General features: G+C 52.9%; 2 protein-coding genes across 7 annotated transcripts in view; both read right to left on the minus strand.

Annotated features, from left to right (window-relative positions):
- Positions 1–5,991, minus strand: part of CROCC (ciliary rootlet coiled-coil, rootletin) — a 61,541-nt gene extending 55,550 nt beyond the window's left edge. For all 4 annotated transcript variants that reach the window (XM_049617988.1, XM_049617987.1, XM_049617985.1 and 1 more), the window contains exon 1: positions 5,599–5,991. The gene's annotated coding sequence lies outside the window, so the exon portion shown is untranslated. The remainder of the gene's footprint in view (positions 1–5,598) is intronic.
- Positions 5,984–24,846, minus strand: NECAP2 (NECAP endocytosis associated 2). Of its 3 annotated transcripts, none has more exons than XM_049617990.1 (9): positions 24,719–24,840; positions 17,978–18,241; positions 15,313–15,413; positions 12,964–13,068; positions 12,794–12,875; positions 11,793–11,901; positions 9,626–9,803; positions 6,905–6,992; positions 5,984–6,154 (listed from the first exon to the last, which is right to left on the minus strand). In XM_049617990.1, exons 2-9 carry the CDS (start codon positions 18,067–18,069, stop codon positions 6,106–6,108), a joined length of 804 nt encoding a protein of 267 aa, XP_049473947.1. In that variant the 5' UTR covers positions 18,070–18,241; positions 24,719–24,840; the 3' UTR covers positions 5,984–6,105. The 3 variants fall into 3 exon arrangements, with proteins under 3 accessions (XP_049473947.1, XP_049473948.1, XP_049473949.1); XM_049617991.1 differs by having other exon boundaries at positions 6,905–6,989; positions 24,719–24,839; XM_049617992.1 differs by lacking the exons at positions 5,984–6,154; positions 6,905–6,992; positions 9,626–9,803 and adding an exon at positions 9,826–10,957 and having other exon boundaries at positions 24,719–24,846.
- Positions 24,847–24,859: the final 13 nt, after the last annotated feature.

Raw genomic sequence — 24,859 nt, forward strand, 5'->3', positions numbered from 1 at the left:
ACGGGCCGGGCGGGGCGGGGCGGGGCCGGGGCAGGCCCGGGGGCGGTTCCGGGGGCGGGAACAGCGTCAGCGCCCGCCCCGCCCGCGTCCCCGCCGGGGCCGCGGAGGAAGGCGCGTCCCTGGGCCCGGGCGCGGCGGCGGCACAAAGGGTGCCGCGCGCTCGGTCTGTTGAGCGCTTGCTGGTGGCGGGTACTGGCTTGAGGGCTTTTCCAACACGGTCGCATTGACTGTTCCTGACGACCCGGCCAGCGGGGATTATTGGCTCCTTTTGCGTAACGGGAAGCTGTAGACGAAGCTGCAAGGTGGCAGAGCGGAATCCGAGCCCACTCCCAGCTGCGGAGTCCGCCGCGGTCTCGCTTGTGTTCACTGGCCACGACTTAAGGGTGTAAAACTCTTAAGCTCTGGCCTCCGCCCATCGCCCCACCAGACTGAGGGGACATTTCCTGCCCTGCCCGCCCGCACCTTGGAGCCCCCGGTAATTGTACTGAGGCTTCGCTGACTCCACAGGCAGGAGAACATTTTCTGATTGTCCTGCTAATCGTGCCTGAGGCATTCTGGCCTCGGTTTGTTCATCTGTGAAATGGTGGAAACCCATCTGCCGCCCACTTCTCACAAAATCATGTCTTCCCCAAATGGGATAGGGATCAGACCATAGAGGAAACTATGTTTTTTATAGATAGATAATAGAGAGATAGATAGATGCCCTTTTTCTTTAAAACATTAAAAAAAAAATTTGTGTGTGTTTATTTTTGAGAGAGAGAGAGAGAGAGTGAGCAGGGGAAGGGCAGAGAGAGAGGGAGACACAGAATCCGAAGCAGGTTCCAGGCTCCGAGTTGTCAGCACAGAGCCCGACGTGGGGCTGGAACTCACAGACTTGGAGATCATGACCTGAGCTGAAGTCAGACGCTTAACCCACTGAGCCACGCAGGCGCCCCTAAAAAAATTTTTTTAATGTTTATTTTTGAGAGAGAGACAGAGCATGAGTGGGGGAGAGGCAGGGAGAGCAGGAGACCCAGGACGTGAAGCAGGCTCCAGGCTCCTCACTGTCAGCACAGAGCACGAGGCAGGGTCACACACACAAACCATGAGATCCTGGCCTGAGCCGAAGTCAGATGCTCAAAGGACTGAGCCACCCAGGCGCTCCCCACCCCCTTTTTAAAAAAGTAATGTCTATACCCAACGTGGGGCCGAGCGGACAAACCCAGGATCAACAGTCGCATGCTCCCTCCATGGGCTGAGCCAGCCAGGTGCTGAGGAAATCATGCTTTGCAAAGTGATAGGTCATTTCTATTGTAACAAGAAGTTAGATTCTGTCCGCCCACTGGGCCTCAATCTCCCTCTGTTCTCCAAAGCACTGAATCAAATCATCCATTTTCAAAGGAGGAAGCAGGTCTGAATCTCTAGGGCTGCGAGGGGGGCGTGCTTTGCCTGAAAAAGCATGTTTAATTTTATATTTGGAAAATAGAAAATACCCAGAAAGAAAAGAAGGCCTATGGCTGGGTATAGATGGGTAGGAAGGGGTGAATGGGAGTTTCATCTTTGTCGAAGAGCCTGGGTTTTACATCTGAGAACCCACGCTTGAGGCTGCGAACGTGGCCTACAGGCTCTGCCAACCTGGGATGGCACAGGCAAGGCTGCAGCCTGGGGCGCCTGGGTGTTTCAGTCAGTTAAGCATCTGATTCTTGATTAAGGCTCAGGTCACGATCTCATGGTTCATGAGTTCGAACCCCACGACAGGCTCTATGCTGACAGTGTGGAGCCTGCTTGGGATTCTCGCTCTCTGCCTCTCCCCCATCTCCAAAATAAATGAAAACTGGGGTGGGGGGGGGGGGGGGGGGGGAAAGGCCATAACCTGGGCCAAGGCTGAGAGCTATTGGTCAAGAAAGGTTTGGGTCAATCCCCAGAGTCTGGGGAAGGGGAGGAGGAGCTGCAAAATTGGGAGAAGGGCACAATTTCCCAAGAAGGGGTGGCTGACCTCCGCCAGTAAGCACAGCTGGCCCCAGGTGCCCCAGGATGGTACAGATCTCTGTCACCCCGTCTGGACTCCCCAGACTTGCTGGGTTCCTACTAGGCCCTGACAGGCTCACGGACTCACCAGTCCATTCCCGATCCCATCCCTGCAGAGCCCTCCGTCCAGAGTGCTCCTCAAGCACCAGGGTCTGGGTTCAGGCCCCCATCCCTGCCCCTCCCTCCAGCCGACCTGCCCGTTGCCGCCTCCACCAGGCCTGCCTTGGTTACCAGTACCTGCACCCCGGAGGCAGCCTACACTGGCTGCATACCACACTGTGCTGCCTGCTTCCGCTTAGATTCTCTCACTTCATCCTCAGTCCCCTCTGAACAGTCTGTGAAACAGGATCTAGGCTGCAAAGCAGGTCCTAGGGTTGTTTCTATTTTACAGATAAAGAAACGGGACGCTCAGAGAGGTACAGTCACTTGCCCAAGGATACGCACCAGGGAGTTCAGTGCCTTTCAATCTCATGTTCTTTCCCCTATACCACGCTACCTCATGTGAGACTTTGGGAAGGACAGCAAACACAGCGACTCTCTCCTGACCCTCTTACCCCCAGAGCCCATAGGAGCCTGCTGCGGGCAATCACATACTTACCCCGGCCTCCGCAGGAGGCCTCTGGCTCCCCTCTCTGTGAAGAGGCCGGGTCCCCTTCTGTGCTGAACCAGGGATTCTGCTCAGTTCAGCCCAGCCCGTGGTCATTTGAATCCCCAGAGCTGCTGCCCACTCTCCCGGCCCTATACCTAGATGGTGCTCAGCCCAGTGACCCCAAGACCAGCCACCAGAAGGGAATTGTGCCAGGGCCTCACCTGCTCACTGCAGAGGGCTCTAAATCTGCAATTCAGGTAACTGCAAAACAAGTGACTGACTGGAATTACCACCCCAGGGTTGCTAGGGCCAAATGCCTGCCAAATCCCGGTGCTAGGCTGGGTTGGACTCTGACCACCGTCAGCAAAACCACATTCACCAGGAGGCGTAGAGGACAGGCGTTCTGATTAATTGGATCCACTGGGTATCTTATTAAGGTGTGTTATTTATTTTAATGTCTATTTTTGAGAGAGAGAGAGTGAGCGAGCGAGCACAAGCAGGGGAGGGGCAGAGAGAGAGGGAGACACAGTATCTGAAGCAGACTCCAGGCTCTGAGCTGTCAGCACAGAGCCTGATGCAGAGCTTGAACTCAGAACCTGTGAGATCATGACCTGAGCCGAAATCGGAGCCACCCAGGCACCCCCGAGACTCCCACTTCAAACACACTTTGCTCACTTCTTATATTAGTTATCTATTGCTGCATTGATAGGATTACCACAAATTTAACAGCTTAAAACATTTACTGGCTCAGCTGCTCTGGGTCCAGAGTCTCAGCCCAGCTTCACCGGGTCCTCTGCAGTCAAGGTTTGGCCGGGGCTGGTGCTCATCTAAATGACCAACTGGAGAAGGACCAGATTCCTAGCTCACGTAGTTTGGGCAAGCGCTCTGTTTCTTGCAGACTTGTCGGACCAGGAGTTCTGGTCTCCTGTTAGCTGCCAGCCAGGGGCTGCCCTCAGTTCCCTGCGTCTTCGACCCTCTGACGAGGGCAGCACACACGTGGCCACTTGCTTCTCTAAAGCCAGTGAGAGGGGATCTCAGCCAAGTCAGATGCTGTCATGTTCTGTGACTTAATCACGGAAGCAACATCTCGTCACCTTTGCCTTATTGTATTGCTTGGAAGAAACGGGTCTGGCCTACGTCAAAGGAGGGGATTACGCGAGGTGTGCACGCACGGTGGGGGTAATCATGGGGGCCACCTTTGTGGGTCCGGGCATTCGGATCCCCCAGCTCCGCAGAGTAGAGCCCAGGCCTGACGTTCCCCACCCCCAACCAATTTGGAAGCCCTGGTCAGGTGTCTAATTGAAGAGATGCCTGGTTTGGTATTGGGGGTTTTCCTGGGGACCCTGGCCCCATAGCAGGTTTTCTCCAGCCAGGATTCCAGTAGGTGATGGGAGAACACCAAACTGTTTCTCGCCCCACCCCTACCCGCCACAGATCCGTCAAGGTGTTTTTCAGGTAAGATCCTTGATGGCTGCTTCGCCAGCGGCCTCGCCACCCCCGTTATGAGTGATGGTTCCGGGCAAGTTATCGGATTCTCGGCAAAGGTCATTAAGGCCAAACTATGAGATGGGCGCCTCCTAATGCTTCTATGTCTCCTCTGAGTGACACCTGGGGTAAGGAAGGAGCCCACGGTCACACACCTAACCAGGAGAGAGACTAGCTCCAAAGCCAAGGTCCACCTCCAGAACCCAAGCGCCCACCTCCAAGGGGAGGTACTTCCAACTCAAGGGTTCTTTCAAGTGTAAGCTTCCTCCCTTCCAGCCACCAGATGCTTCGGAAGAAAACAGATGGGACGTAAGAGAGACCCAAAGTTCTGAGATTCCTTTGACGCGAATTCCTTACTCTTACTCAAAGGGCACAGGACCCTCAATTCTAATTTTCTATGTCCCCCCCCCCCTTACCTGGTTTATTAGCCAGAGCAGCTGTTTCTTTCCATCAACAACAACAAAATCTGCAGCTTTCCTACCAAACCCTCAGGCACGGGAAGTGCCGTGGCCTTTTCTTTTTGGCCTCTGCGTGCCCGTACACCCTTACCATCTCGGGAGATGCTTCCACGGTGAGGTCTCGGTGGGAGGCAGGGGCCCCCCTCCCACCTTACAAGGCAAGGAGCCCAAGCATCCCAGAATGGCAAAAAGACTGTGCCTTTCTAGGCGCACGGGAGAGGAGTTACTGGTTTCCTTAGGGCAAGAGGATCGAATTCTCTCATTGTGGCTAATCTGACACCTTGACATCAGACTTTGATCTGGACACGTGACCAGTGGTGAGAGGTGGCTGTGAGTCTAGCTGTGGCATCCCGGATGGTTTGGTGGCCGTGCTGCCGAAAACCTGTTCATCTTTGACATACGTTGACAGACGCAAAAATATTTATTTCTTTATCTTAGGGAATCTGGTCCCACAAAAAGGCCAACATCTTTTTCATCTCATCGTCTTGACCCTCCAAAAAACAGATCTTTCGCTTAAGAGGTAAAGTATGTCGATAAAAGCAAATTTAGAGGTGTGCTCAGATAAAATCATTTCTTACAGACCGGTACTACAGGCAACCCTAGACTTCCAGTTCACGCAGAACTCCCTTCTATCTGTCATGTACAGTCTCTGAAGGAGAAAAGAAAGTTAAGAGGTTGTCTGCAGACAAGGCACTTCAGAAACCACCTGGCGGCGGACAGGAAGGCCGAACCCCCACCTCCGTGAGAACAGCTCCAACGTTCCTGCTCAAACACTCTTCCGCCTGGCTTCCAGCGAAGCCTGCCTCAGCCCCGCACTGCCTACCGGGCCCAGAGGACCCGGCAACCAGGCCACTTGGCCAGGACGAACACCGTTTTCTGAGGCTCAGCGCGGTTCCTGCGGCCGACGCCGTGGAATGCTTTCAGAGGCCCCTGCCCGGGCCTTTTGCAGGAGCAGTCCCTTTTGCAAGGGCGCGTTAGTGCAGATCAGCACGTTAGCAAAGCAAATCTTAAAGAAGGTTTTAAAAGCCGGTTAATACTCCTGATTCCCCTCCTGATTACCTGTTCAAGCTGCAGCCTATAAACCTGCCAGTCATCAGGAAGGAGTCCCCCCTCTGAAGGCACCCGGAATCAAGTGGCTCCAGCCGATGGGAGTGCACAAAGCCCTCCTTCTGGACGCTGGTCATGTGACACTTGTAACCACTGAGAAGGGCCGATCTGAGTCCAGGCAGCACACGCAACCCCTTCTTTTGCTTTGGGGGCTTGTGTTTAATATGGGTCACTGTGATGGAAGCAGCAGTCTCGGAGTCTCTCGTGTCAAGAGAACAGAGACGGGGATGCCGGAGTTTTTCTCCTCCTCGTTCTGGTGGCACACCTGAATCCCAGGGAAGTGTGACATGTGCCAATTCACTGCGAACATGCCAGTCTGTTAAGAACGTCAAGACGAGGAGGAGAGGGTCATGCTCCAGACAGAGGCTGGCCGCGGAGAGCTCCGTCCTCCTTCCTTTGGCCCAGGTGAGGCGGCTCCTTTCCAGAAGTTGTACGAGGAAGAAGAGGGGTGCGCTCAGATCAGAACTGGACCCAGCCTGTGCCTGGTTGAGTCTGGCTGGAAGTCGACCTGTAAAAGGGAAAAAAGGGAGGGGTGGGAGAGTTCAGATGTTTGAAAATATAAAGTCGATAAAATGTGGCTTCTCTCTGGGCAGAAAGAGCTCCAGGAAGCTGGTCCCCGAATGTTCTAGAGCAGGGGTCAGCAAACTACAGCCCAGGGACCAAATCTAGTCCTCTGCCTGTTTCTGTAAATAAAAGGTCACTGCTGCACAGCCACGCACATTCACGGACACGTCATCTATGGCTGCTCTTGAGCTACAAAAGCACAACTGAGACCATAAGGTCTGCAGAGTCGATACTACTTGCCGTCTGGTCCTTTACAGAAAGCATGTGCCAAGTCCTGTCCTGCAGCCCGTATAATGTCCGCAGAATACATTTAAGTTTGGAGCATCTCTCCACCTCAACTCTAAGGCAAGGCTTGAAATTTTATCGAGGCGAAGAAGGCAAGAGACCTTGCCTCGGAGGTCCCATGAGGACGGGAGCGGAGGAGGAACGGGGAGCTCCTAGTGAGGACGGGACCGGAGAGAGTTGCAAAGGGTAGCCCCAGGTCGCCCAGCAGTAGAAGGAAGCGAAAAGCCTTCACGGAGAGAAGTGTGCCACCCAAAGGAGGCACTTGGGGCTCTGCCCTCCGGCCGCCCTGAGAATCTCCGAGCGAGAGCTGCTGCTCTGAACACCACAACAAAAGCACCTGGGCCGATCCCAGGTTTCTCGAGAAGCAGCCCCGGCCCCAGTCCCACCACAAAAATGTGACCCTCCTCACCCTGTGGATTTGGTAAAGTCTCCCCAGATGTCGGCGGTGGCGGCGGTGGCAGGCTTGGGTTGTGGCCAGGACATGGTGGCACCTCCTACTGACGTCCCCACATCCGATGGGCAGGGAGAAAAGAAAAGGAGACACACGTCAGGGATCGCTCTTTTGGGTGGTCTCAGCGACCCTGAGAAATCAGCCTCATGACTCCAGGTGCCTGAGAAAGACACACGGAGACCTGCTCTGGGGCAACCGGACCCAGCGAGCTGCCACATTTCCGCCATCAGCTCATGAGGCCTTGAGGGCTCCTGGAGAAGACTGGAAAGCCACGAACGAGGTGGAGGGGAGGGTGCCGGTGAGGAGGAATCACACCTCACCGATCATCCCTACCTGAAGCTGACCTTGTTTCCAACGGCTGACGTTGGTCATCTGGTTAAAATTTACCATCTCCTGCCCTGGCTTCTTGAGTGGACAATGCCCACCACAGATGCAAGACCGTCTTCCTGTAAAGCCCTCAGTCCAGTGTCTGGATCAACCGAACGAAAAAGTTATGCTCCGGACAAGTGGCAAGTGCTGGGACCCAAACAGGTTAGGGTTTGGGGAGAGCCTTCTAGAAGAAGCCACAGAAGCTGCTATCCGTGTGGACCTTTTCATCCAGGGAGGGGGCACAATGGCGCCGCAGGGGCTGTTTCTGTGCGTGTCCGGCACCTCTCCCAGGGCTAAACGCCCCTTCCGAAGGCCCTGAGCCTGCTACCCTCTGCCTTCCCACCAATCTGCTATGTCTCATCTGCTCTGGGCTGGGAGATCAGATAAAACCAGGGCCTTCAAGTGTTTAGTTTTACAGCTCGCCAAGTGCTTAAGCAGTGCTTTAAAGCGCACTATCTTTCAAACCCCATCACAGTCCCTGGGGGAACATAGGCCGGGACCAACCGCGTGACTTCACGCACATTCCTCACGTCTCAGTTCCCTTATCTCTCAAACGGAGACAACAACACTGCTGACTTCACAGAACTGGTCTGTGTTTTGTTTTGTTTGGGCTCCACCACACCCAGCATGGAGCCCGAGTCAGGGCTTGACCCTGACCCTGGGATCAGGACCTGAGCTGAGCTCAAGACACTTACCAACTAAGCCACCCGGGGTGGGGGTGGGGTGCGGACACCATTTCATCTGGAGACATGCTAATTGCCAGTCTGGCACATTAGAGCACAGCCCTTGAGAGCAGCAGCTGTACTTGGGAGTATCCCCAGGACCTGACACACCGCCTGGCACATATACATATTCTGCATCAGCTGTTAAAAACGCACCAGCAACTGAGGAAAGGCCTAAGACTGGCTCTCAGACCTCAGCGAGCACACAACACTAAGAACATAGACGTTCCTGCCCCTGTCCCTGGTGATGCCAAGGTAGGCGGTCCTATACGGTGCTAAAAGGATAGTCCCAGGTGTCGGGGCAGGGGGGGCTCACTGACTGCTACTCCTGCCCACTCCTGGGCTGGGAATCCCCCACAGGGCTGAGGTTGGAAGCCCGACCTCCAGACGGGGAAGCCAACGTCCACACCCCTAAGAGAGAACAAAAGCAGGATTCCTGCCTAGATCCTGCCCCCCGCCAGAACCTGGTGAGATCTGCGTGGAGAAAGTGGGCTGGTGACAATCACCCAGCCTGGGGAAGGCCAGGAGCATCCAGCTAGGCTGGGCAGGTAGGGTGGGGAGGCCAAGGAAATGGGCTAGCTCCCCGGCATTACCAGCGGCTGGTAATAGGCACGAACCTCTGGAATCCCAGGGTCTCCAAAAGCCGTTCCTTACACCTTAGAACAAGCCCCAGCATAGCGTGCTGGGGGAGTTACCTGTTTCCCAGCACCCCGAGGGCCTTACAAGGAGCATGCTCCAAATTAAATCCCCAATTTTATTTCCCACCATTCACCTTGGCAGACTTATGCTACATCCATAACCTTAAATACACCAGATGTTTAAAAATCTGAGCCTTGGCGCACCTGGGTGGCTCAGTCCCTTGAGTGTCTGACTCTTGATTTCAGCTCAGGTCATGATCTTACGGTTCGTGGGATGGAGCCCTGTGTTGGGCTCTGTGTTGACATGTGGAGCCTGCTTAGGATTCTCTCTCCCCCCTCCCTGCCCCTTCCCTATTCTCTCACGTGTACTCTCTCTCAAAATTAATTAATTGAAAAAAAACCCAAAAACCTGAGCCCCATTCACACTCTTGTCTCTCTCTGCGACGCCAAGCATCATCCCCTGCCCCAGTCTCTTTCCTTAAAGGCCCAGTTCAATTCCACCTTTTGGGTGAAGCCTCCCCACACCATGCTGGCTGGTAGTATGTGGACCCATACATTTGGTCTTTGCGTCCATGACTCCTCTCTCCTACTAGATATGAGTAGTCGACATGAGCAGACCATGTCTCCATCACCCACCCACTCGACAAACACTGAGCAGCCTCTGAGAGCCAAGAACGCACGTGTGGGTGATTTCACAGCCATGAACAAGTTTCAGTCCCTGCCCCATCAGGGGTAGACAGAGGCACCGAGAGGGTTAGTGGTGGGCATCAGAGAACAGAGGAAGCCCTTACCCAGTCTGGGCAGGATCACCTTCTAGTTTGTCACATACAGGTACCGGATGATGGACCAGTGTGAGTGCAGGAGGGAACACGCCACGGGGCCCCAGCCACCGGGGCGGGGGAGAGGAACCCACAGGGCAGGTTCAGCAACAAGCACTCCGGAGCACTGACCTGAACTGGGAGCAACTGCTGTCTGGCCGAGGGACCCCCCCGCAGACAGCTGCTCCCCAGGAGGGGGGATCAGGGTGGAGGTTTTCCCCCCTGGAGGCGGGGGAAGCAGGCTCAAGCCCCCTGTGCTGGCGGGCCGGGCTCGGGGAGTCCCAGCTGCTCCTTCCTTCTTCTTCATGTTCTAAAGAGAGGAGAGGAATGCAAGCCAGTCAGCTCTGCTGGGGTCCCACTCCCATTGGAAAACCCCACAGGGAGGGCCACGGCGGCCCCCAAGCCCCAAATGTCCGTATAACCACAAGACGGTCAAGAGCTGTCCAGCACTCTCACTGTTACGAACAGTACTCCATGCGGCACAATTCTGGAGCTGTTCCCAAATACATTTCATTTTAAGACTCGGCACTGGCTTCATTAATCATCAGAGAAATACAAATCAACACCACCAATCAAACCTAGTGCTGTGCCAGCACACGCCCACCAGAACGGCCAAAATGTAGGCTGTCAAGTACCAACAAGGATAGGGAACGACCGGAACATTCCCACACTGCTGGTGGAAGCATAAACTGGGAAAACTCCTTGCAAAGACAGCTTCAAAGAATCTATAAAGCTGAGCACGCCAACGGATGACCCAGCAACTCCCCTCCCGGAGACAGACCTCCCAGGAATGCGTTCTCACGTGCACTCGGACGTTCACAGCCACACCATTTGTGAAAGCTCCAAACCGGCAGGCACTCCGGTTGAACGGTAACACCGGGGCACATTCCCATCACGAGATACGCCACCACAGTGACAACAGACAAGTTACGTGCACCGAACGGAGGCTCCCACAAATGCTACACTGGACCAAGGGGTTACACACACAAGAGCACAAGGCAGAGGATTCATTCATAAAAGGCACAAACGAAATCTAGGGCGTCCGACGTCAGGACGCTAGTTCCTCTAGCCTGTGGACGGGGGCAGGGGAGGGGCTTCCGGAGTGCCGATAATCTCTGCTTCTTGATCTGGGGCTCGTTTGGGTGGGCACGTTTGGTTTTCAAAAATTCACCGCCTTCTACATTTATAACGTGTGTGCTTTTCTGTGCGCATATCATACTTCAGTAAGACCCTAAAAAATCCCCCAAACCTGAGTCCCAACGTGAGCCAGAAACCAGTGCTAGTTACAGGGATGAAGACACAGTGCCCACCTTCTAAGGGGAGCAGCAGCTTAATCCAATGCGAAAACCACAGCCCTGAAGTCAGGAGCCTCACAGCCCTCGCTGAGAGTCCAGCTGTGCCGGTTATTTCCAGCTCTATGACCTGGGCAAGTTCCTTAATCTCGCTAAGCCTCAACTTCCTCGTCTGTAAAATGGGAGAATGTTTGAGTCATGTAAGTGCCTAAGAACACTACCTGGCACACAGCTGATGCTCATTAAATGCTAGTCCCCTCCCAGCAAGAGAGGAATCACATCCCAACCAGTCCACTGGACATGACCGGTATTTTCTCTTAAGGGCCAGCTGGCCAACTTCAAGGGTCCCAAATCATCACCATCATGAAGCAGAAAAGAGGAGAAAGAGACAGTGTAAGTAAAAAGGAAGAGCATTACTTTAGGGTTACAAAGTTTCTTCAAAAAACATTTCCATCTGGTCCCTGGTTCCCCCAAATCACTCCAACCCCCCTCCCTGTAGCCGGGTGAGGACCAAGCCTTGGCCACCCAGCCCAGCACTACCTTTTCCCACTCTCAACAGGAGCTAACAAGGGGACACCCCCAGATGCCGGGCAGCTTAGGACGAAGACACGGGGTGTCAGGACACCGCCACTGGCAGGAGCTGCCCATGAGTCCCGGCATCCACCTCAGCGCCCTTCTGCCCAGAGCAGAAGGCTCTGGCTTCTTCCAAAAAGCCTTCCTGGCTTCCCAAGCTCTAGGCTGCGTGCCCCTCCTCTAGGAGCTCATGGCACTGAGCACATCCCCTCCCCTGCCAGGTTGTGATCGCCGTTCGTCTCGTCCATCTCCGTTGAACTCTGAGCTCCACGACAGCTGAGCCCTCTCGCTCACCCACGGCCCAGTACCTGGCACAAGGCAGCTGCTCAACAAGTATGGGCTCAACGGATGGAACTGAATTATGGGAAAAGAGGGGTGGGCTCTGGGCCGGGCTTGGGCGCCTGCCAACAAAGCCAAGTGAGGGTGGGACTCACCGCGATGTTGAGCTTGATGGTCTGGCCCTCTTTGAAGCCTAGGTCCAACTTGGGGCCCAGGTCGGGGTTCTGGGCTTGTTTTGCAAATTCACACTGCTGTTTCACCCACCTGGGGAGAGAACAGGAAGAAAAGGGTGACAATGAGACCAGGTGCCCTGCAGAAAGAGCGCACGTGGGCTTGCTACTTGGACCTGAATTCAAATCCTGACTCCTGTCACATAAGCAGCCGCGCGCACATCCGTTACCTCATCAGCAAAATGGGATGACGATCCTGTGTGTCTTAATGACTGCTATGAAAATTCGGTGAGCTCATTTATGTACAAGGCGGTCCTGACACCTGTCTTTAGGAAATCTGAGAACCTGGCCCTTTCCTCCCCAGCACTTGGCGTGAGAACTAAGACTATGTATCCACACGCCGCGCCCAACGACTCTTAAGGTAGGTGGTGAGACAAGACAGATGCCCAGGTGGTAGAGAGCAACACCAAGGTCCCCCACCCGCCATCTGATACCCATCCAGCAGCCACCCAGGGACACGTCAGGGAAGTGCCGGGGGTGCCCACGTGAGTGGCGGCACTCTTTCCAACGTGCCAGCAGCCAGAGGTGGGGGGCTGCAGGTGGCAGGGGCACAGTCCTTCCTGTCCCGTCTTCTAGCTTTAGAAAGGACTCCCAGGACATCTGGTAGGTGGCCGAGGATCGCGCCACTTATCATACCTGGGGGGACTGGCTCAGCAAGGCCACGTGAGCCTTGCACGGACTCTGGCACCTCTGGTGCCTGGTATGGGAAGAGGAATGGCATCCCAGAGGCTGGGCCGGCTGACCCTGGGAAAAGGAGACGACTCGAAAGCAGAGAAGGCAGCCTGCCCCACAGGAGCAGCGAGTTCCCCCGAGGCGCCGCCAGGAGACGAATCCCACACAACCACCGGGGTATCCTAAGCTGGGGGACCCTTCTGTCCAGGAAAGAAGGGAGGAGGCGTGAGCACGTGTGTCCTGCAACCACTCACTTGAAATGGTCCTGCAACGCGACATTGAAGTCAAAGGCATCACCGCGGTCCCCGAAGCCAATTCCAATAAACGCCCGGCGCCCTGGGGGACAACGCAGGATTAATCCCAGTTAATGCAGAGGCAGAGGAAACCTTTCTCAGTGGGAAGAACTACCAAGCCCCGCACGCACCGTTTCCGTCTTCGATGCGGATAACGAAGTACCTGCTGGAATCCGTCACGCTCTCCACGGCCGTGCCAGGAAACTGATCCACCGGGGCCTGAGCAAAGAGCTCCCCTGGAAACACAAGGGAGGGTGAGCCTCGAGCCCCCTTCCAGCCTGACATTTCTATCCCACCACTGGGCCCTTTTCCCTAAAAGGCAGGTAGGCAAACCTTACCCTCGAGTTCAAATCCAGTCTATTCTAACGGGACCGGTAGACACAAGAAACATAAGCAAGGAAAGGTTTAAGTCAGAGGGGGCTTAGAGGTCAGACACGGCCCAGTTTTAACATTTTTAACTTAACTGCCAAACTTTTCAAAATCAAACTACATGTAAAATAATCCAGGTTTCTGGCTTCTCTTAAAACCTAAAGCCCATTCTCGCGGGAGCGGGCTAGAGCCTACCCGCCTCACCTGTAACGTTACTTGTCTGCACTCAAGGGCCCGGGAGCAGGCAAGCCCCCAGGTAGAGCACAAGCTTTCTGAGGCAGGACTGCAGACGGGCTGGTGGACCCAGGGGAAAGAGGGTTTGGGCACTCACGGAAGGATCTGAAGCAGCCAGGACAAAGGGGCCACTGGTCTTAAAAGGAGCCCTGGTGAAATGCATCCCCTGTCCCTCTGGCTCTCCAGGCCCCAGCACAGCACACACCTTTGGGGACATTCTGGACCTGCGTCATCTCCACAGGTGCCGACCTCCGTTCACAGGTTCAGTACTCGACCCAGGATTTACAACTGACTGCTGGTTCAGAGGTGACTGCCATCAAGGCTGAAGTGAACCGAGATCAGTGTCCCTGAAGTCTGCAGCTTCTTGATAATTTCTCTGACCCCCTAGTTGGGTCCCTGGCCTCTGGAACTCAGCTGGGTGCCTTCAGCCGAGAGCAGCGATTCTCAACCAGGGGTGATTTTGCTCACCTTTCCCCCAGGGGAGACGTGGCAATGTGTGCAGTCATTTGTGGTGTTCACAACTTGGGTGCCACTGGCATCTAGTAGACAGAGCCCACGGATGTTGCTAAATACCTTAAATTTGACTTAACAGCCCACAACACTCACGTGGCCCAAATGTCACTAGCACGGAGGCTGAGAAACCCTGGCCCAAAATGACTGCAGAATGAGAGACAACCAGGACCCAGTGGGCGCGACCCCAAGCCAAGAGCATGCTGGGGTGGCTCCTACAGGTGAGGCTCAGCTCTACGCAGTCGCTGTTACACTCAGCGGTCACCCTGAAGTCAGCTCCCAAGGCTCCCAGGAAACAGGTGTTGCCATCCCTTGGGAGGTCACCCGGGACACCCCAGCACGCTGCACAGCCAGAGTTCTCTGGCCTAGTCATGGCAGCTGTCTTCTCAACCTCCTCTGCCGCCAGTACCCGTCAACTCCACGCTCCAGAACAAATCGACGCTTTGGATCACCTTGCAGTTCACAAAGCAATTGGCTAAGTAGGTGCTCACTTCACATTTCCAACAGCCTTGTGAAAACAGAAGCTAAGGTGACCCCCATTTCAAAAAGGAGGCTGAGGCACTAGAGGCCACATGGCTCGCGCAAGGTCTCAGAGCTCAGACACAAGTGACACAGTTCTGAAAGAGGCAGCCCATTTTGCCTATGACTCTTTACACTTTGTCCTGCCCCACAAAGAACAATCTCTATATGTTAGAAAAATAAATGACCGAATGTTCTGGCACCCGACCGAGCAGGCGCTGTGCCCGATCCCTGCCCTGGGGGCTGGGACTATTTCAGGCCACAATGCCCCCCCCCACAGCTCACCCAGAGACACTTGGGGCACAGGACTTCCAGATTTCCCCTAAGGTAACATCTGCCAGCTGACCCCGACACAGCCCAGCTTGGCTCGTCCTTTCACCAGAAAAGAGCTGAGCAGGCCACTTTCCAGCTCTTTCGGTTAACAGGCGTGGTCAGTCTGGGGAGCTACCATTCAGTCGATACACAGAATTCCTGAGTAAGCAGCAGAGAGCTCAGCTGCCAAGGGCTGTGTGTCTTCCCCCAGCCCGTCTTCAAGGCAAACTCTGGGGCTTCCTCCTTGGGACCGACCTGCAGTTCTCCTCTCCTTGGGCTCCCAAATTAGTATTTTCTTAAGGAAAAACAGGTGCTTGACAGGTACTCCCTTTTACACCTGGAGACAGTGGTTTCTGCAATTAAAGGCCGGGGCCGGGGTGGGGAGGGAAATGGAGACAGTTTAAAGGTAGTCGGGCCTTTGATTTCCAGGATCGGTTCCCGTGACCCGTGAGTGGACCGGCCTGGGCCGGGCTGCCTCTCCCTGGACAGTAGGAGGTGCGGCATCTCAGCCCCAGGAGGGCCTCCCTTGCCTTTACCTGAGGTCCTGTCCTCCAGCTTGATGTAGGCCACCTGCCCTTTTGCAGTGATCCGCAGCCGGCCACTCCATGATGGCTGGTCCAGCTGCCACTCCGCGGCCCTAAGGGGACAAAAACCATTGAGCCTCTGCTAGAGGCTCCTGCTCCCTCACTCCAGTGCTGGGGACAGAAATGGAAAGGGCACCCAGGCTGCTTGCTCTAGACCAGAGGTTGAAAAGGGCCATACGATCTTTGTCACAACTACTCACGCCGCCGTGGTAGCGTGAAAGCAGTCACAGATGCTACGTGAGCATGTTGGTGCTTTAAGTATTTTAACTGAGTGTTTTCTACTGCGACTGTATTTCAGTGCAGCTTTATGGACACTAAAGATTTGAATCTCGTATAATTTTTTTTTTAATTTTTTTAATGTTTATTTTTGAGAGAGAGAGAAACAGAGCATGTGCAGGGGAGGGGCAGAGAGCGAGGGAGACACAGAATCCGACGCAGGCTCCAGGCTCCGAGCTATCAGCACAGAGCCCAACGCAGGGATCGAACTCACAAACCGCGAGATCAGGACCTGAGCTGAAGTCGGACGCTTAACCGACTGAGCCACCCAAGCGCCCCTCATATAATTTTCAATTAAGAAATATTTTTTTCTTTAAATGTTCTCCAACTATTTAAAAATGTAAAAACCATTCTCAGCTTGTGAGACATTCGGAAACACAGTGAGTCGCACTTTGCCCACCCCAATTCTAGACTACAGAGAACTTCTCTGAAGTAGGACTTTGCAATTTTCTTTCTTTTTTTTTTAAGTGTTGATTTATTTTGGTGGGGGGGAAGAAGGAGATAGAGAGAGAGAGAAAGCCAGCAGGGGAGGGGCAGAGAGAGAAGGGGACAGGGGGTCTGAAGTGGGTTCCGCGCAGACAGCAGAGATCTGGATGCGGGACTCGAACTGAACTGTGAGATCATGACCTGAGCTGAAGGCAGGCGCTTAACCGACTGAGCCACCCAGGCGTCCCTCCAGTTTTCTTTCTGTAAAGGAAGTAGCTACTGGGTCTGCCGTTTAAGACGCTGCCAGGCTGCACGGGCCAGAGTGACCATTTGGGACCACTGAGACGATCTTCAAAGAAAGGCAAAGAGGGAGCGATCATTAGGAGAAAGAGAAAAGGAGAGCGACCATCCGTGTGAGAAAAGGGGATGGGTGTTCAAGAAATACAATCTCAAAGGTGTCCTAGGCAGAAAGAACCACAGGACACCATGGACCTTCTCGGGGGACTTTTAAGGCAGTAACTGCACATTTTATTTCTAAGAAGCAGTTTAGTAAAACCCCCCAAATACCAAGAACCTTGGGTGTTTCCAAGAGGCTTTTCTTGGAAGTCCCTGAGCAGAAGTCAGGCCTTTGAGCGACACCATAACGTGCACACAGGTTGTTTTCTGGCCACACAAATGCAGACTCTCAATTCACAAGTCAGCGGACTCAGTTTCGGTTCCTCTTAATGGGGCAACACAGGCCTTAGATTCAAGCCCAGCAGAGCTCTGAGGATGAAATGCAGGGACTGCCAGTTTCCTCTACGCCACACCAGCCAGCCCCGACACTTGGGAGACTCACTCTCTGGGGGACCAGGAGGGACAAAGCCCATCCTACTTACGGGGGATCGCAGTCGATGACCATCCCCGGTTTGGTGTCCCACCTCCAGTCCGATGACAGAAAGTGAACGTTTTTGTCATCGTTCCTATTGTTGCTTTCACACTCTTTTTAAGTTACATCACGGATGTAATAGGTGTTCAAGAAAAGAATCTGTTCTCTAGAAAATCAGCTAGGAGTCCGCATTAACACAACTGGAGAGTAGCGAGAGGCCAGAGAGGCGGACGCGCCACCGTTCTCGCGGTGCAGGCCAATCCTGTATCTCCAAACAACTTAGACAAACACGGCCTTCAAGAGCGACCCCACCCCCAACCCAGGGGCACAAAATAGCCACAGATCAGGCGGTCTGTAACAGGTACATCTTTTCTTCTGCTTCTTTTCACAGGCAACGCACCCAACATGGTAACAACGGTACAAAACGGTACAAAAAAAGGATGCCTTGAAAGGAAGTCTCCTTCCAACCCCCACTGTCCTGCGTTCCCTTCCTGACGCTACAAGCACCTGTTTATCACCGGAGACGCGCGGATGGGCTCCTCCCAACCGCCACAGGCTGTGACAGGGTCTGAGGTTCGTGAGAAGGGGGCTGGGCGGGGAGGGGTCCCCGGGCTTTGGCCCTCCGCTTCCGGCTCGGACGGGTCATTTTGGCCGGTTCTCGGCTCCCTTCCTTCCCCTGGGGATTTCCGCCCGCGATAGGACCCCTCCCCCTTCAGGCTTTTCAAGGTTCCCTCCAAGGCCAGTTGGCGCTGAAAGAAAAGGTCTTGTGAAACCCCCACTCCCAGCCGCTTTCAGGGTACCCGGCAGCCCACAGGCTAGACACGGCTTTAACGCCTTCCGCGCGCCGGGAGCCCCGTGCGTCGGACTGAGACGGCCCAAAGTCTGGGTCCCTCTTGCTGCTCTGGCCTCGAGCTGGGAGAAGCCGCGGCATTACCTCCCGCCTCTCCCCTACACCCGCCGGGGCCGTCCTCGGCTTCCCAGTGGGCGTGTCGGCCGGCGGGGAAGGGGTTAAGTCGGGGTTAGCCCGGGCCGGCGGCGAGCGGTCACCTGTAACCACGGTTGGTGGCTCGCGGCGGGATGCGGTAGACGTGGACCTCCGGCTTGACACAGAGCACCGACTCGTACTCGCCCTCCTCCATCGCGACGCCCGGAACCCGCCGGACTTCCGGCTCCTTCCCAGCAGCGGGGCCGGAAGCGGCGCGACTCTATGGCCCGGGTCAGGCTAGAGCGGCGGCTTGCGGTCCTCCGCCCGTTTGTCTCCCGCGCGCCCTCTGCTGGCCGCTCTGGCTCCAGACGTGCGGCCGAAGGATTCTAGAGCCGAAGCGATGAGGTCCAAGAGCCTGAGGGGGGGGGGGGGGGGGGCGCTTCCCGCTCCGGCAAGGCCGAATGGGCAGCCGAACAACTTGGGTACAGACCCAGCTGCAATCTGCTCTCCGGTTGTGGGGCATCCCCATCTGACACCTGGGCCCAGCTGGCTGAGATTCCAGGCTGGATCTACCTACACGGTTCACCCTGAAGCCTCTCCCTTCCCTCTGCTCTTCCTGCGTGTCCTTCCTTCTCCCTGACTCCAGATGATTCCCTGAGGCTACTTCTCCTTGAGAGATGCTTGGGATGCCCTGACCCCTCCACCCGTATTCTAACCCACCACACGCCCGAGGCCCAGTGTGGCCTAGACTCAACAAAGAGCGAAGTTTAGTAACATAAGTAATTAAAAAACAATCCCCCCCTTAAAAAGGGGTGTCTGGGTAGCTTGGCGGGTTAAGGCTCCGACTCTTGATTTCGGCTCAAGTCGTGATCTCACGGTTCCTGGGATCTAGCCCCAGGTAGGGCTCTGCACTGACAGCATGGAGCCGGCTTAGGATTCTCTCTCTCCCTCTCTCTCTCTGCCCCTCCCCCACTTGCTCCCTCTCTCTGTCTTTCTCAAAATAAATAAGTAAACATTAAAAAAAAAAAAAAAAAAGAACCCCAGTCCTAGTTCGAATTTCTCATAGAATGTTACCGGGATACATATTGTCCCACCATAGTCAAATTCTCCAAACACCTTCTCCTGTACCGTTCTCTCATTTCTTCCACAATTATGTAGTAAGTGCTTACAACCTGCCAGGTCCTATGCGGAGAGCTTTGCTCCACCAAAGCTTTGCTCCGCCCCCAACTCCCCTCTCCTCCCTCTCTCTCCTTTTACTCACTCTGTACAAGTACTTTATCATAGAATTAATCTAACCTCTTAAAAGAGCTTTTTTAGGGACGCCTGGGTGGCTCACTCGGTGAGCGTCCGACTCTTGATTTCAGCTCAGGTCATGGTCTCACGGTTCCTGGGTTCCAGCCCCGCGTGGGACTCTGTGCCCACGACACCCAGTCTACTTGGGATTCTCTCCCTTTCTCACTGTCCCTCCCCCATGCTCTCGCACTCTCTCTCTCTCCAACAATCAATTAAAAAACAACAACAAAAACCTTTCGTATTGTGGCAAAATATACATAACGTGAACTTTACCATGTTGACCGTCTTTAAGTGTGCAATTCAGTGGAATTAAGTACATACACGGTATTGCATAGAGCTATCACCACTATTTCCAGAACCTTTTTCGTCATCCCAAACAGAAACTCTGTACCCATTAAGCAATAACACCCCATTTCTCCGCTCCCCCCAACCCCTGGTGGCCTCTATTCTTTCTGTCTCTGTGAATTTGCCTATTCTAGATACCTCATATAAGTGGAATCATACAGTTATCAGGCCTTTGTGCTTGGTTTATTTCTCAGCATAATGTTTTCAAGGTTCCTTCCTGTCCTAGCATCTATGAGAATTTCATTCCTGTTGATGGCTGAATGATACTCCATGGTGTGCATATTTCACAGTTTGTTTATCCATTTATTTGTTGATGGGCATTTGGGTTGTTTCCACCTTTTGGCTACTGTGAATGATGCTGATTTGTTTGAGTCCTTGTTTTCAATTCTCTTGAGTATATATATATATCTGGAGGTGGATTTGCTGGGCCATATGGTAATTTTTTTTTTAATTTTTTTTAACGTTTATTTTTGAGACAGAGAGAGACAGAGCATGAACGGGGGAGGGTCACAGAGAGAGGGAGACACAGAATCTGAAACAGGCTCCAGGCTCTGAGCTGTCGGCACAGAGCCTGACGCGGGGCTCGAACTCACGGACCGCGAGATCGTGACCTGAGCCGAAGTCGGACGCTTAACCGACCGAGCCACCCAGGCGTCCCCCATATGGTAATTTTATGTTGAGCTTTCTCTGGAACCACTGAACTGTTTTCCATAGTGGCTACACCATTTTATGTTCCTACCAGCAATGAACAAGGGTTCCGATTTTCCCCTATCCTTACCAATACTTACTTTCCACTTTCTTCGATCACAGCCATCCTGGGGGGTGTGAAGTTATTTTCTCTTTATGTGAATTGATTTACCCTCTAATTTCAACTTTGCTCATTACCCTGATTCTCCACAACAAAGAAGAAATTGAGAAATGACCCAGAAAATGAGATTTCTTCCTCCCGCTTCTTTGATCCCGTCTCTCATTTCCCTTAAGTCCTGGAGTGGCAAAGACAGCACTCCCTTCAAAGGTGGAGGGGAGAGATATGAAGAGGGGCAGGGAGGGTGCACTCCCACACTGACGATCTTACCCCTTCATATTCTCACCATTCGGTTTATATGACTGCCCTGCCACCAGACTGTGAGCCTCTTGAAGGATCCTCTCCCTGTCACCTGTGGAGCCTGTATTCAGCAGCACAAGTTCTGGCACAGAGTAGGTGCTCAGCGAATGGGTGAGTAAATGTGTGTGTGTTCAGTTGGCTACATCCCAAAACCAAGTGGCAATTTGGGGATGGGCCACTGTGTTTTCTCTTTCACACTCTGACTCCTTGCATCAATATGTACTGAACAACACAGGGGAGAATTGGGTATCCAAGGAGCAAAGCCCCCAGACTCGTTGGGTTAGAGGACTTCCAGCTGGGAGAGCGTCTAGGACCAGGTCTCAAGAGCTGAACTTCAGGGTAGTGTCTGTCATCAGCACTGAGCTCCATCACTTCCCCTCTGGAGGCCCAGCAGCTTGAAGGCAGCCCACGGTGGCTGTGTGGCCTCACCATGTGGCCGCGACGGGTAGGAAGCTTTCCTCTCATGAACCCCGAAGGGAAGCATCACCCATGCCGGGGGAAGCCAGGCCCTTCCATGTGTTCAGAGCACGTTCAGTTCAGTTCGGTCTAACAAAGACGGGAATTGAGCACCTACCCTATGGCGGGTGCTGGCCGCTGGGGCCACAGAGATGAAGCCAACCCAGCTCCTGTCTTGGTGGAGCTCACAGACCAGAGGAGACAGAGAGAAAAGGAGTTATTTACAGTGCACAGTGGGAAGGGCTATGATGGAGGAATTCGCAGGGGCTATGGGCGCCAAGACAAGAGAGACCCAACTCAGCCTTGGGAAGTCAGGGAAGGCTCTCCGGAAGATGTTACATGGACATAACAATCTCTGTGAGGTGGGCAGGGTGAGGATTGTTCTCTCCATTGTGTGATGGAGGCCACTGAAACAGTGACAAGCCCAGGGCAACTACATTGTCCTCGGGTTGGAGGAAGTCAAACCGTCCCTTTTGCCTTATTCACAAATCCCAGCCTCATAGCTGGACGTTCCTGAAATGCCTTCCAACACCTCTGCTGCAGAGGGTAATTGGACCTATCGTCAACTCCCGGGTTAATTACATTATTTACCAGACATTCAATTCAACCCAACAAGCAGAGTATATATAAGCCCAGATAGAGCCCATCCCAAGCATGAGGAAGTGAACAGGGAAGCAAAATCTTGCTCATTCACCCAGCTGCTTTCTGGTAGGTCCCGGGCCAGGGTGAGGGTTTAATGTGGGTAGCTGTCCTTGGTGGCCTCCTGAAATATGTATCATAGGTCACTTACCATCTTTCTCTGCTGTATCTTTCTCCCATCACAGACATTTCTCAGAGAAATTTCCCCCATTTCTTAGATGGGGAAACCACTTATAAAAGGGCACTCAGTAACAAAGCAATCTTGAAAAAGAGCAAAGTTGGAGAACTCACACTTCCCGGTTCTAAGACTTACTACAAAGCTACAGTAATCAAGACAGTATAGTACCAAAATAAAGATGGATGCACAGATCAGTGGAGTAGAACTGAGAATCCAGAAATAACCCCTCACATTTATAGTCAGTTGACTTTCTAGAAGTGTGCCAAAACAACTCAATAGGGAAACAGTAGTCTTTCCAACAAATGGTGCTGAGATACCCACATGCAGACGTTCGATCCCTACCTCACACGATATACAAAAGGAATTAAAAATAGGTCTTAGGCCTAAGTGTGAGAGCTAAAACTACACAACTTTTAAGAGAAAACATAGACCTAAACCTTCATGACCTTGCATTTATGTCCTAATCAAAAAAGAACCTACTGGATTCTTAGAAAGGACACTAAAAGCACAGGCAACAAAATAAAAAATCGACAGGGATGCCTAGATGGCTCAGTTGGTTAAGCGTCTGACTCTTGACTTCAGCTCATGTGGTTTGATCCCATGGTCCTGCAATCAAGCCCTTCATTGGGCCCTGCTCTGAGCATGGAGCCCGCTTGGGATTCTCTCCCTCTCTCCCTCTGCCCTTCTACCCTGCTCTCTCTCTCTCTCTCTCTCTCTCTCTCAAAATAAATACATAAAATTTTTAAAAAAGAAAAAATAGATAAATAAGACTTAAATAAAATTTAAAACTTTTGTGCTACAAAGGACAAGTGAAAATACAATGCACATCATGGGAGAATAATCTTGCAAATTATATATCTGACAAGGGACTTATATCTAGAATATATAAAGAACCCTTACCATTCAATAGTAAAAAGACAAATAATCCAATTTAGGCATGAATAATGGACTCTAGTGGACATTTTCCCCAAGAAGATACACGAATAGCCAATAAGCACATGGAAAGATGCTCCACTATGTGGCACCTGGCTGGCTCAGTCAGAAAAGCATGCGACTCTTGATCTCAGGCTGTGAGTTTGAGCCCCTCATTGAGCCCAGAGATTACTTAAAAATAAAATCTTTTAGGGGCGCCTGGGTGGCTCATTTAGTTAAGTGTCCAACTTCAGCTCGGGTCATGATCTCACAGTTTGTTGAGTTCAAGACCCCATTGGGCTCTGTGCTGACAGCTCGGAGCCTGGAGCCTGCTTTAGATTCTGTGTCTCCCTCTCTTTCTGCCCCTTTCCTGCCCACGCTCTGCCTCTCTCTCTCTCTCTCTCTCTCTCTGCCTCCAACAAAAAATCCTTTAAAAAAGTAAATAGGTAAATGGAAAGAAAGAAAGCTGCTCCACCTTATCAGCCAGCTGGGAAACACAAGCCAAAACCACAGTAAGATTCCACCTCATACCCACACCCACTAGGATGGCTAGAACTCAAAAAGGCAGATAATAACAAGTGTTCGTCAGGATACAGAAGAGTTGGAACCCTCCTACACTGCAGTTGGGAATGTAAAATGATGCCTTCCCCTTGGAAGCCACCTGGCAATTACCCAAGAAACTAAACATAGAGTTAGCCTATAACCCAGCGATTACTTTCCTAGCTGTATATTCAAGAGAAATGAAAACACGTATTTGCACAAAAATTTGTACACGAATGTTTACAGCAGCATTCCTCATAATATCCCAGAAGTAGAAACACACAAATGTCCACTAATTGATAAGTGGATGTACAAAATATATTACGTTGGCCACAAAAGACAATGAACCTTGACAACATTTTGCCAAGTGAAAGAAGCCAGTCACCAGGGACTAGGTATCGTATGAGTCCATTTATATGAAATGTCCAGAACAGGCATATGTGCAAGGCAGACAGTAGATTAGTGGTTGCCTAGGACTGGGGTGGGGTGTGAGAATTGAGGTGATGGTGAAGGGGTGTGGAGTTCCTTTTTAGGGTGATAAAGTTGTTCTAATATTGGGGTGATCGTCAAACAATTCTGTGAATATATTACAAGCCACTGAGTTGTGCACTTTATTTTTTTTTAAGTTCACTTATTTATTTTGAGACAGAGAGGGAGAGAGAGAATCCCAGGCAGGCTCTGTCCTGTCAGCAGAGAGCCCGATGCGGGGCTCGAACTCACGAACTGGGAGATCACGACCTGCACCGAAGTCAAGAGTCGGACGCTGAACCGACTGAGCCCCCCAGGCACCCTTGAATGGCACACTTTAAATGCAAGAACTGGGGGGCGCCTGGGGGGCTCGGTCAGCTGAGCATGTGACTCAATACTGGCTCAGGTCGGGGCGCCTGGGTGGCGCAGTCGGTTAGGCGTCCGACTTCAGCCAGGTCACGATCTCGCGGTCCGTGAGTTTGAGCCCCGCGTCAGGCTCTGGGCTGATGGCTCGGAGCCTGTTTCTGATTCTGTGTCTCCCTCTCTCTCTGCCCCTCCCCCGTTCATGCTCTGTCTCTCTCTGTCCCAACAATAAATAAAAAAAAAAAAAAAAAAAAACGTTGAAAATACTGGCTCAGGTCATGATCTCACAGTTGTGGGATCAAGCCCCGTGTCGGGGTCTGTGGTGAGAGTGGAGCCTCCTTGGGATTCTCTCTCCCTCTCTCTCTCTCTCTCTCTCTGCCCCTTCCCAGCTTTCCCTGTCTCTCTTTCTCAAAAATAAAATAAATAATTTTAAAACGAATTAATTAATTAATTAATAAGTGGGAGAATTGTATGGGATGTGAATGAAATCGCCACAAAGCCGTGGACAAAACCAGAAGGTGCAAGTGGTCGGAAAGGACATCATCGTCTGTATGTGCCACCCACCTGCCTCAATTCTGTCCTCAGATTCCATGCCCTTCTACTAGGGTTGGGGGCGTCCCCTCGTTCAGACTCTCACAGGGTTTGTAAGTCCCAGATGGGGACGGAGAGGGGGCTGGATCCCCTCTGGAGCCTCTGCCCCCTCAA

Source organism: Panthera uncia (genome assembly GCF_023721935.1).
Source record: "Panthera uncia isolate 11264 chromosome C1 unlocalized genomic scaffold, Puncia_PCG_1.0 HiC_scaffold_4, whole genome shotgun sequence".
In the NCBI taxonomy this organism is placed as follows: domain Eukaryota; kingdom Metazoa; phylum Chordata; class Mammalia; order Carnivora; family Felidae; genus Panthera; species Panthera uncia.

Bases quoted from the DNA above. Each gene is read 5' to 3' on its own strand.
- NECAP2 (XM_049617990.1), bottom strand. From the start codon at position 18,069: ATGGAGGAGGGCGAGTACGAGTCGGTGCTCTGTGTCAAGCCGGAGGTC. The intron at 12,876-12,963 runs GTGCGTGCGGGG...GTTGTCCCCCAG, and splicing joins CCGCATCGAAGACGGAAACG to GGCGCCGGGCGTTTATTGGA. The intron at 9,804-11,792 runs GTGAGTCCCACC...TCCTCTCTTTAG, and splicing joins CCATCAAGCTCAACATCGCG to AACATGAAGAAGAAGGAAGG.